A 13753-nucleotide genomic window follows, 5' to 3' on the forward strand; every position below is an offset into this window, starting at 1 on the left:
ATAGAGAAAAGCGTTTTAAAAAGAGACAGATATATAGACTTTGCAAAAAATCACTGTAAATTCAATTTCCAACAAATTATATTTTTTTGTCACTAAAAATTGACTGTATATCTATTCATAGTAATAAATAGGATATGGCAAATGCAGGTGTTGCCAATTACCATATTTTGATTCCTAGGCCAAAATAGTTCCATGTCATCATGACTTTTACATCATTTGATAAGCAATGTTGTAGACAGAAAATTATTTACTGTAATTACTGTGATATAGTTCCATGGTGGCCCAAGCATCAATATGGTTGACTGTGCAAGCTTTTCCAACATATGAAAAGTTAATAAGCAACAGTATTTGACAGTCACACATTTCACCACATTATCCAATAGTATGAGTCATACTGTCCTTCTATAAATAATTATATGAATGTACAGAGAACTATCCGTATCACATCTAATCTAATAGGGTTTTTTTTTGCAATTTCAATGCACTTATTTGTACATTTAACAAAAATAATGTTGTAGTCAGTTATACATAAGGCAGTTGAATATATTTTAACTACTATGCTTGGGCAAGTAACATACATATTCACATTGTTTTGGCAAACAGCATCTCCATTGTGAAAAATATGTTTTGTGCGCAATGGATGAGAATGTTCATAAAATCATTGTTGCAATACATACACAAATGTTTTATTGTCACAAGTAGTTGTCAGGTGGCATAATTTTTATTTTGCTTTCAATGTATTTTTTTTTGCAAATCATTGAGATAAATAATTAGTAATTTTTCCTGTTGTTGTTTGGTTTCATAAAGCTCTATGTTATGGTTCATTAAAAATTCTCTGTAGTACACAATGTAACTCAGAGAATCACTATTACCTACCACTTATTATTATTATGGAAAAGCTAATAGTGGGATAGCGGCTACTAAAAATATTTTGCTGTCCAATTTCTGGGATTTTAGAACCAACTGTTAATAGAAACAGTTCTAATTAGTTACTGACAATAACATCTATAAGTGTGTACTAATACATCTGTGGGTAATTAGTTGCCTTTTATTATTATTTACACAGAACTATTTCCAATAAATTGCGGCGTTTTATACTGACTGACACACCGCTATAAAAGAGAGATATTCTAAATGCCACAATGCTTTTCATACCCAAGTACATCCTAAGAATGCGAGAAGAAACGTAAAATGTAAATAAAAATATAAATAAGCTTGAAATTGCTGAATAACGCTCGGATGATTCAAAACTAGGACGGTAGGAAAAACACTTTGCAATTTTATTATTTATGGAGATGAGCACGTACCTTTTGATAATAGACTGAATTATTTCCACGGCATCGTTTTTGTCGAAAAACGGACCATACAAAGATGTTAGTATTGGCTTTATTGTTGTAGACCACTCTATATTTCCTCCCGAAGCGGCCATTATCGAACTAATATTTTCTTTTCAATTCCCTTCCCTTCTTCAACATTTGCTAAATGTACATCTGTCACTTTCAATACACCTCACATCACCAAATGAGTCTATGGTCGTTTCCACAGATACAACAAATGGTTTGGTATGTCGTGTCGTCCACTTCAATCATGAAAAGTACGACAAAGATGAGCGTGGCAAAAAAAGGAACTAAATATCTCGAAAACTTCACTTTTTACTTACAGTTCGGTGTCTTTTTCGCTATTTATATCTTTTTTTCGTAATTTTGAGACTTTTAAGCTCTAATTAATAATATATAGCTAAGGATAGCATGGTAATAATTAATTAATTATTGAATAATATGAGTAAAATAAAGCGCCACCGTACAAACGTCACCTGCGATCGTTTTGATATTTAACTTTGTAGCAGCAATAGACGCATGATCGTTCATCCACCATCACCTCTCATATTTCGTTTTCTAGAATTTTTTTTTACCGTACAACGGCAAAAACTACTAGACACTGGCAAAATTGTCCTCCGATGGACAGAGCCATATTTTTTTAAAGAAACAACAACAACTTTGTACTTAGCACAAAGATTTTACGCACAAAGTTTCAGATTTAGCTGATGCCGACCATATACCTACACATTACACTAACACTGCTGGATACCGACCATCAGGAAGCCAAGTTTAAGGTCATAATCTCCAACGTGCTAAATTTAGGACATACATACACCAAAGCAAATGTCAACTTTTACTGATTGGTATAATAATTGGCACACTATTATGACAAAATATAGTATGACAAAAAGCGTTACCTAGTGTAAAAATGATTATAGAAATTAGTATTAGGATAAGTGATTGATTATTATGACATATGATCATTAATACTTAAGATAATATGGGAAATGAGCTTTCGTATATTCAATACTATAATATATTTTAAAAAAATATGCCATTCGCATTCGGGCAAACGTCGTTATGGCACAAGATCATTATGGCCAAAGTTATGATAAATTCTGTAAAGATATTATGGATTCAAATATAGACCCGACAAAATCTATCGGTGTTTATCTACTCTGCCGTTATGGATCGCGGGCATTCAACCAATGAGGCTCCCCGTCCCCGTGTTAACCCTAACCCAATGCAAGGGTCTTGCACAAAATAACTTATATAGTCTTCTACTATATATTCTTCTTTCTTCTTCTATTTTCTTCTATAGGGCAAGCCACACTACGATAGTAGTTAAAATGCAAATCGAAATTTTTTGTGTTTTTTTTCTCGATTTAAGCTCCTGAGTTTTAACTTTTTTTTAATGTAGACTGAAAACGTCCTTAAGTAAAAAATTATATATTTTGCTGTATTATTATTTCCACGTTCGTAAAATTCCTTAAACAATTTGTGCTTTATAAAGTACATTCGGTTGTTATTCTTAGTGTCAGTTTGTTCTTTATAAAGTTCGTGGGGCCTATTTTGAGGAAGGTTATCAACAATTTATGAAGCGAATTATAAAAGCAATCATTAAATGTCAATCCTTTCATGTATGTCTTTAAAATTGCTCAGTTGTACTACTATTATTTTTTTCAATCTGTGAGACGGTTTGCACCACCAGGTACCAAGGTACCTTCACTTCACCGCTACCTTCAGAGTTTCAATTTTCTCAGCAGCACAAAAATGTAACTGTCTTTATTAAATTAACAGTTACTTGTCGCTGTATCTGGTAACAAATAAAGTTTATTATGAAATAATAAGAAGCGCAACAACAACAGCTGTAGAAAAATGAAGCAATAACACGGCCAACGTCCATATTTTGAAAGTATACATTCTTAAGGTAAGAGTATATATTGGAGATATGCTTATCTTAGTCCTAACGAAGCAAAAGATTTTATCAAAATAACTAGGCTATATATACATTGAACAAATTTACATTTCAGCTGAGTATTTATGTCCTGCTTTGCAGTGCTTTTGTACTTCAGTAGTTTTTCTTCGCTGTACCGATTTTAACTTTTCCATCTTACGAATTTTAAAAAAGCGACGGTAAAACATTAAATAGAAGAAAAAAAACTATAACTTAATAAACTTACACTAATAAGTAATAATAAGTACTTTTGTCATGTAATTTGTCCCATATCCGCGTGGAATCCGGTTATCGTGCGCTGTTCCCTCGGGAATTTTGCATTTTTCCAGGATAAAAATTAGCCTATGTTAGTTTCTGGCCCATAAACTATCTCTATGCCAAAAACCACGTCGATCCGTTGCTCCGTTTCGACGTGAAAGACGGACAAACATACAAACACACACACTCGCATTTATATTAGTAAAGTATAGTATGGATATGAATTTAAGTACATATAACATTATAGTTACTTTAACCTAGGTAGTTATATGTATTCTTAAGTTAGCTTGAAAAGATCCCTTTTAGGCATAAGTTCGCCTTTGTACTCTTTTGTTTTGTTGTTTTCTTTTTGTATTATTTTGTGTTTTATGTACAATAAAGTAATTACATACATACATACATATTCTAACTGTGAATACATATTCACATAATAAGCAGAAATGTGATAGCTACACTAAAATCTAAAAATAAATATTTCCTCTTCACCCATTTCTAAAACCTCTTATTATCCCACGACTGATCTCGGTAACCCGGCGATGCTGCATTTGTAAACTCTTTAACTGGGCACAGTAAAAGAGTATAAAGTGGGCCTCATCAATGCTAAAGAAACCTTTCAGATTTTCAGCTATTTAATGAACACCTTGTATATTATCTACAATTGTTGTAGTATAATGGTGTAGGTGCTTTTTATGGTTTTCAGGACGGGCTTTTATAAGGTACCTATAATATTTTTATTCCCAGAACCAATGCCGCAATTTTTAGCACACAATTACTAAGTTCTTTAATTTACAAAGTTAAGCATTATGATGTACCTAATGTAGGTAGGTAATTAATAAAGTGCGCAAACTAAATAACGATAAAGACGACTTTTAATTTTTTATCGGTAATTTGATCGTACAAAATACAATGGGTTTAGATAATGAGTTAAACAGTTATAGGTACTTACTACCTGCTATTACCTGCTATTTGTTTTCCTTAATGCATTAGAATAACTTAGTCTAATGCCATAGTAAACTAATAATTTAAGTTTCGATGCACGTAAATTCCTATAGTTAAACATATTTTAGTTAGGGAAAACATCAAGGATTCCATTACCTATCAAAATAGCCGTTTTATCAATATTTTTTCCAAGTTTTTCACGTTGCTTGTTTGCGTTGCAGGCGATGTTTAGTGACAAGTAAATTATTTTTTAATCTAATAATGGGCATTATTGCGTCATTACAATTACATTAGTGCACGTGACTATGAGTCTATTTGCATCCTTATGATAATATTATTAAGAGCGTTTATACCTGCTGAGCTGGCAACGTTGCATTTTTGTTAGTTTTTCTCGATTGTTCCATAAAAATTGAATGAAAATTAATAATGTCTGATGGAAAACTTTTATATAAGTGTTCAGTTGTATGAAAATAAAAGTCTATAACGAATAATTATTGGAGTAGACATCCAATAATTATTCGTTATAGACTTTTATTTTCTTTAAATATGGGTCATAAACATTAATTCGTTTTTAAGGAATATAAAAGTCTATCACGAATAGTTATTGGAGTAGACACATTAACTTATATATTAAGAAGTGTTCTATCATTTTAATTTTCATAATTTGTTTATGGAATAATCGAGAAAAACTAACAAAAATGCGACGTTGCCAGCTCAGCAGGTATAAACGCTCTTATGTGAAATACGTTCGACCGTATGCAATTTGTACTATGAAGATAAATTGTCTCTGGGAAAGACAGGAATTTTTGTCCCAGAAAATATTAGCAAAGTTCCAGTGAGGCACCGATAAATGAATTTTTCGCAGACAACGGATAGTTTGTAATATAAAAAATATTTAATATAATATAATTCTAGGACTCTCCTCTTGTTATGATAATGAAGGAAGTCACATGAAGTACGTTGATCAAGCGCACTTACTTAGACTTCGAGTTGTGGAGAACAGCCCGCTATTATATTATTATCGTTTGTTTTCATGTATTAGTAATATTTACTGTTTAGTAACTTGGAACTACGGGACAATTTCTAAAAAATCTTTCATTGTACAGTAAAATAATACATAAACCAAAATAGGGTTCGGTTCTTACCTACGTTGTAACTCATTTGTAACTAGAGTTCCATTTAGGTACCTGGTGTCCTAAGCTGATTAGGTATAAATTACCGTTAGAAAGGATCAGTCTTACTGTTTGTGACTAAAACTATGATAAATCATAAAGCACGATTGTAAAACTACTTACCAGATTAAATTACCTGCTGTAGTCAGAAAGAGATAATCAGTTAGATACCGTTAACATTGTACAAAAGAAGGCACAAGTATTTTAGTACAAAGAACCCGGTCTAGCCTTTTGTTCTAAGTTTTTTTTTTAACCACGTGAAGGATACAATTTCAGGTATGCTTTGGAATTGGAATTTATCCTCGCACGCAACGCCCTAGATATTTTTAGGACATTTATTTTGTAATAACGAACCAGCGCAATTTTTACTAACGGTTTAAAAATTTGGATTATGTTCTTATTTTAGGACCTCTAGACGATAATTGACAAACGTATCCGTTTACTTGGGCGGGAACGAGTACAATTGGTAGTAGTCCTGAAAATAGGACGTTCGGTGAGTTTTACGAGGTTATAGGAATTTGACAGAAGCTATGGATTTCATACTAAGTATCAATTTTATATGTAACATATTTGCATTATTAGGTTCACGAAATAAACAATGTAGAAACTCCGTATTGTAGAAACTTATTTATCATGGTGTAAGAATTGCTTATCTATTAAAATTATTATTAACATCAATGAAACAATTAACACATTCAATACTTATGTAGGTACCCATTTGTAAACATCTTTATTCAATGAATAATTTGTGCTTTACAAAGTATATTCGGCATTTATTCTTAGTGTTAATTTGTTCTTTATAAAGTACGCGGGGATTCAAGAGGTTACAAATATTCAGTTATTCAACAAGAAGAATTATAAAATTTACAAACAAAATAACGATGATGACGATAATTCTTGGGTGTTGCGATGTAAGTTTCGGTTCATCAATATTTTTTTTTTCAAGTTGTTCACTTGCTTGTTTGCGTTGCAAGCGTTGTTTACGTCATCAAGTCAATTAGCGTTACATCAATTACTTTTAATTATGGACATTAAAGCGTCATTACAATTATATTAGTGCACGTGACCATGGGTCTATTTGCCTCCTTTCTAATATTTTAAATACGAAAGTATGTCCGCTCCATGTTACCTCTTAACGCGTAAACCACTGAACCGATTCTAATTAAATTTGTATGAAGATAATTTGAGACTGTGGGAAGGACATTGGGTAGTTTTTGTCCCGGAAAATATTAACAAAGACAGACAGAGTCGCTGGCAAAAGCTAGTTTTTTTATATAAACTTTTTAGGACTCTTCTCTAGTTACGAAGTCACATTAGTACGTTGATTAAGCGCACTTACTTAGACGTCCGCTATTATATTCTCTTTACTGACAGTAGTAATTATTATCTTCTCTATAATACATTGTTTCTTTAAAAATTAGGCTCAAGTATTTTAGGACAAAGAACCCGGTCCCGTTAAACCTTTTGTTCTTGTTTTTTTTAAAACGACGTGAATGACAATATTGAATATGATGATGACATACTTAGTTAATATAATTTTCCCATTACCTAGTAAGAGTTAGACCCACTTTTTAGTCACTAGGACTTTTGTCCTATTTTTAGGACTATTACAAATCTTACTCGTTCCGACCCCAGTGAAAATATAGTATACATTAGTCAAGTATCGTCCAGTCCAGAGGTCCTTAAATAAGGAAATAATCCTAAGTTCTGGGCCGCTAGTATAAATACCTTAAACTAGCACGCTGGTTTAATCCTACTATTATAAATGTCAAAGTTTGTGAAGATGTTTGGATGTTTGTTACTCAATTACGTCTAAAACGCTGAACCAATTTAGATGAAATTCGGTATACAGATATTTTACGTCCCGGGGAAGGACATAGAATAGTTTTTATCCCGGAAAATTGCATACTACCCGGGGGATAGTGAAAACCGAATTCTACGCGAACGGAGTCACGGATATATGCTAGTATTATACATACAATTATCTTAAAAACATTTTGGGCGTTGCGAAGATAAATTCCAAACAAGTCAATTTGTTGACGTAAATAAACAACGTTAGGCTTGCAACGCAAACAACTTGAACAAAGTACCTGTTTTTTTATGCACCGAAGCTTATTTCTTTACTAAGGAGGCATTAGACTGAATCATTCCATCCAATACATTCATTAAGGAGAACAATAGCAGGTAATAACAGGTAATAATTTACGAATTACGATTTACGTATGTTCAAGTAATATCCAAAATAACAAAACTAGTGGCCCACGTCTAGGTACCAACTACATATGTGCGTAATGAAAAACTTACTGAATGATTAATTTCTTATATTGATACTTATAATAATTAATTATAACAGGAAATTCTTACACCACGAAAAATAAGCTTGTACGTTTTTTTCGCGGACTTTATAATGCAAATATGTTACACATAAAACTGATACCTATTATAAAATCCATTGCTACTATAAATTTCCTATAACTTTGCAAAACTCACCAAACGTTCTATGTATAGGACTACTTACTACAAATTGTACTCGTTGCGGCCCAGGTGAACGTATCTATACATTTGTCAAATATCGTCTAGAGGTCCTAAAATAAAGACATAATCCTTATTTCTAAACCGCTACTAAAAATACTTTAAATTAGCGCGCTGGTTCGATATTACAATTGGCCTAAAAATTTCTTAGGCGTTGCGCTGCGAGAATAAATTCCAAAGCATACCTAAAATATTGTCATTCACGTCGTTTTAAAAAAAACAAGAACAAAAGGTTTAACGGGACCGGGTTCTTTGTCCTAAAATACTTGAGCCTAATTTTTAAAGAAACAATGTATTATAGAGAAGATAATAATTACTACTGTCAGTAAAGAGAATATAATAGCGGGCGGTTCTCCGCAACTCGACGTCTAAGTAAGTGCGCTTAATCAACGTACTAATGTGACTTCGTAACTAGAGAAGAGTCCTAAAAAGTATATTTATAAAAAAACTAGCTTTTGCCAGCGACTCTGTCTGTCTTTGTTAATATTTTCCGGGACAAAAACTACCCAATGTCCTTCCCACAGTCTCAAATTATCTTCATACAAATTTAATTAGAATCGGTTCAGTGGTTTACGCGTTAAGAGGTAACATGGAGCGGACATACTTTCGTATTTAAAATATTAGAAAGGAGGCAAATAGACCCATGGTCACGTGCACTAATATAATTGTAATGACGCTTTAATGTCCATAATTAAAAGTAATTGATGTAACGCTAATTGACTTGATGACGTAAACAACGCTTGCAACGCAAACAAGCAAGTGAACAACTTGAAAAAAAAAATATTGATGAACCGAAACTTACATCGCAACACCCAAGAATTATCGTCATCATCGTTATTTTGTTTGTAAATTTTATAATTCTTCTTGTTGAATAACTGAATATTTGTAACCTCTTGAATCCCCGCGTACTTTATAAAGAACAAATTAACACTAAGAATAAATGCCGAATATACTTTGTAAAGCACAAATTATTCATTGAATAAAGATGTTTACAAATGGGTACCTACATAAGTATTGAATGTGTTAATTGTTTCATTGATGTTAATAATAATTTTAATAGATAAGCAATTCTTACACCATGATAAATAAGTTTCTACAATACGGAGTTTCTACATTGTTTATTTCGTGAACCTAATAATGCAAATATGTTACATATAAAATTGATACTTAGTATGAAATCCATAGCTTCTATCAAATTCCTATAACCTCGTAAAACTCACCGAACGTCCTATTTTCAGGACTACTACCAATTATACTCGTTCCCGCCCAAGTAAACGGATACGTTGTTCAATTATCGTCTAGAGGTCCTAAAATAAGAACATAATCCAAATTTTTAAACCGTTAGTAAAAATTGCGCTGGTTCGTTATTACAAAATAAATGTCCTAAAAATATCTAGGGCGTTGCGTGCGAGCATAAATTCCAATTCCAAAGCATACCTGAAATTGTATCCTTCACGTGGTTAAAAAAAAAACTTAGAACAAAAGGCTAGACCGGGTTCTTTGTCCTAAAATACTTGTGCCTTCTTTTGTACAATGTTAACGGTATCTAACTGATTATCCCTTTCTGACTACAGCAGGTAATTTAATCTGGTAAGTAGTTTTACAATCGTGCTTTATGATTTATCATAGTTTTAGTCACAAACAGTAAGACTGATCCTTTCTAACGGTAACTTATACCTAATCAGCTTAGGACACCGGGTACCTAAATGGAACTCTTTAGTTACAAATGAGTTACAACGTAGGTAAGTACCGAACCCTATTTTGGTTTATGTATTATTTTACTGTACAATGAAAGATTTTTTTAGAAATTGTCTCGTAGTTCCAAGTTACTAAACAGTAAATATTACTAATACATGAAAACAAACGATAATAATATAATAGCGGGCTGTTCTCCACAACTCAAAGTCTAAGTAAGTGCGCTTGATCAACTTACTTCATGTGACTTCCTTCATTATCATAACAAGAGGAGAGTCCTAGAATTATATTATATTAAATATTTTTTATATTACAAACTATCCGTTGTCTGCGAAAAATTCATTTATCGGTGCCTCACTGGAACTTTGCTAATATTTTCTGGGACAAAAATTCCTGTCTTTCCCAAAGTCAATTTATCTTCATAATACAAATTGCATACGGTCGAACGTATTTCACATAAGAGCGTTTATACCTGCTGAGCTGGCAACGTCGCATTTTTGTTAGTTTTTCTCGATTATTCCGTAAACAAATTATGAAAATTAAAATGATAGAACACTTCTTAATATATAAGTTAATGTGTCTACTCCAATAACTATTCGTGATAGACTTTTATATTCCTTAAAAACGAATTAATGTTTATGACCCATATTTAAAGAAAATAAAAGTCTATAACGAATAATTATTGGAGTAGACACATACAACTGAACACTTATATAAAAGTGTTCCATCAGACATTATTAATTTTCATTCAATTTTTATGGAACAATCGAGAAAAACTAACAAAAATGCAACGTTGCCAGCTCAGCAGGTATAAACGCTCTTAATAATATTATCATAAGGATGCAAATAGACTCATAGTCACTAATGTAATTGGTAATGACGCAATAATGCCCATTATTAGATTAAAGAATAATTTACTTGTCGCTAAACATCGCTTGCAACGCAAACAAGCAACGTGAAAAACTTGGAAAAAATATTGATAAAATAGCTATTTTGATAGGTAATGGAATTCTTGATGTTTTCCCTAACTAAAATATGTTTAACTATAGGAATTTACGTGCATCGAAACTTAAATTATTAGTTTACTATGGCATTAGACTAAGTTATTCTAATGCATTAAGGAAAACAAATAGCAGGTAATAGCAGGTAGTAAGTACCTATAACTGTTTAACTCATTATCTAAACCCATTGTATTTTGTACGATCAAATTACCGATAAGAAATTAAAAGTCGTCTTTATCGTTATTTAGTTTGCGCATTTTATTAAGTACCTACCTACATTAGGTACATCATAATGCTTAACTTTGTAAATTAAAGAACTTAGTAATTGTGTGCTAAAAATTGCGGCATTGGTTCTGGGAATAAAAATATTATAGGTACCTTATAAAAGCCCGTCCTAAAAACCATAAAAAGCACCTACAACATTATACTACAACAATTGTAGATAATATACAAGGTGTTCATTAAATAGCTGAAAATCTGAAAGGTTTCTTTAGCATCGATGAGGCCCACTTTATACTCTTTTACTGTGCCCAGTTAAAGAGTTTACAAATGCAGCATCGCCGGGTTACCGAGATCAGTCGTGGGATAATAAGAGGTTTTAGAAATGGGTGAAGAGGAAATATTTATTTTTAGAAATAAGTGTAGCTATCACATTTCTGCTTATTATGTGAATATGTATTCACAGTTAGAATATGTATGTATGTATGTAATTAATTTATTGTACATAAAACACAAAATAATACAAAAAGAAAACAACAAAACAAAAGAGAGGTTAAAGTAACTATAATGTTATATGTACGTAAATTCTTATCCATACTATACTATACTAATATAAATGCGAGTGTGTGTGTTTGTATGTTTGTCCGTCTTTCACGTCAAAACGGAGCAACGGATCGACGTGGTTTTTGGCATAGAGATAGTTTATGGGCCAGAAAGTAACATAGGCTACTTTTTATCCCGGAAAAATGCAAAGTTCCCGAGGGAACAGCGCGCGATAACCGGATTCCACGCGGATATGGGACAAATTACATGACAAAAGTACTTAATATTACTTATTAGTGTAAGTTTATTAAGTTATCGTTTTTTTTTCTTCTATTTCATCTTTTACCGTCGCTTTTTTTAAAATTCGGAAGATGGAAATAATAATAAAAGAAATGTTGAGCATCGGTAAGGACGCCATCCGCCATTTTGTTTTATTGACATTTCTTTCATATATGTCGTTTGATTCGACTTAACTGCCATCGGCTTGCTTGGAACTATTTCCGTGTGAAATTTTCGTTACAATATTACTTATTTGTTTTTATCTTTTTTGCTGTTTTCAGGCCTAAATCTATGAAAGTAAGTCCAAACGTGACAAACGTTTTCATTCCGCGACTACATAAGGTTATTAAGAGCGTTTATACCTGCTGAGCTGGCAACGTTGCATTTTTGTTAGTTTTTCTCGATTATTCCATAAAAAATGAATGAAAAATAAAAATGTGGTCTAATAGAACTGTTCTTCAACGTTTATTACAACGAATAAATATTTATGAACGACTTATAAAGAAAATAAAAGTCTATATCACGCATAATTATTGGAGTAGACCACTTATATATTAAAAACAGTTCTAGCAGACCTCATTTTTAATTTTCATTCAATCAATTCAAAAACGCTCTCAAGACAAATTTGTATCGACATATATTTCTATTTTTTGTTGTCTGGTAAAATTTTCAGTTGTCAATCTAGTTCACCTAATTTTGGACTCGAGTATAGGTTAAGGTGAAAAATTAAATAAGTGAAAATTAAAAATGTGGTCTGATAGAACTGTTCTTAATACCTTATAAGTTAATGTGTCTTGTCCAATAATTATGCGTGATAGACTTTTATTTTCTTTAAAAACCGTTAATAAACAATTGTTCGTTTTTTTAAAATTTAAAAGTCTATCACGAATAATTATTGGAGTAATTATCTTATATTTTAAGAACAGTTCTATCAGACCACATTTTTAATTTTCATTCAATTTTTATGGAATAATCGAGAAACAAAAATGCAACGTTGCCAGCTCAGCAGTTATAAACGCTCTTCCAAGAGTTACGTTAAAACACGTCATATACATTCATAAGACATTCATGACGTTATCTGGAATGAAAAGATCTGCTGAAAAATCTTAGTAAAGCAATTTTGCTTTATTTAATTTGGATCGTAGATATTAGACTTGCTTTACCATTGAACGAAATATTTCGAGTTCATCTATTTATATCGTGTAATACACAAATATTGCTCATTTAATGGTACAGGACAGGATAGGTAGTATAGTATTTTATAAACCATAAGTAGCTATTAGAACGATTTTGTTCAAAAGGAAACGTGCAATTAAAAAAATAATACATAATGGCTTAAAAACCACGTATCCAAGGGATAAAAAGTAAGTCTGTTAAGTTGTCATTACTGTAAAGGTAATCGATGCATATTCCAAAAATGTCGTGTCGATGTCGGCATCGATAACAACATCGATAGCTGAACATCGATGATCAATGTTCATCGAGAAGAAAACATCGATGTGTTTTGCAAACATCAGATAATCACATAATAATTGAAATTTGGTCGCGTACACATAATGGGCCGTATCGTCAGTATTAAAAAAATATTTTATCACAGTATTTAAATATTATTATTTTTTATTTGATTCAAAATATTGTTTGATTGATCTCGTGCTTATTTGATTTGTTCATGACAATGTTTTGCACACGATAAACATCGATTATCGTCAGCATCGATTTCATCATCGCGACTCGATATTTTAATGTTGATGATAATCGAAAATCGATGATCATCGAGCAGCCCTACTTATTGACGCGAGTGAAGTTAGTGCTGAGTAGTGACACATAGTTCGCATCGCA

The 13753-nt window shown here is 32.0% G+C and overlaps 1 protein-coding gene across 1 annotated transcript in view; it reads right to left on the bottom strand.

Moving 5' to 3' along the window:
* Positions 1-1532, bottom strand: part of LOC141440747 (E3 ubiquitin-protein ligase UBR4-like) — a 102751-nt gene extending 101219 nt beyond the window's left edge. The window contains 1 exon segment of the mRNA XM_074105296.1: positions 1308-1532. Coding sequence (XP_073961397.1) covers positions 1308-1429 — 122 coding nt within the window. The 5' untranslated portion in view covers positions 1430-1532.
* Between the last annotated feature and the right edge of the window lie 12221 nt (positions 1533-13753).

This window comes from Choristoneura fumiferana, chromosome Z (genome assembly GCF_025370935.1).
Source record: "Choristoneura fumiferana chromosome Z, NRCan_CFum_1, whole genome shotgun sequence".
Classification (NCBI taxonomy): Eukaryota; Metazoa; Arthropoda; class Insecta; order Lepidoptera; family Tortricidae; genus Choristoneura; species Choristoneura fumiferana.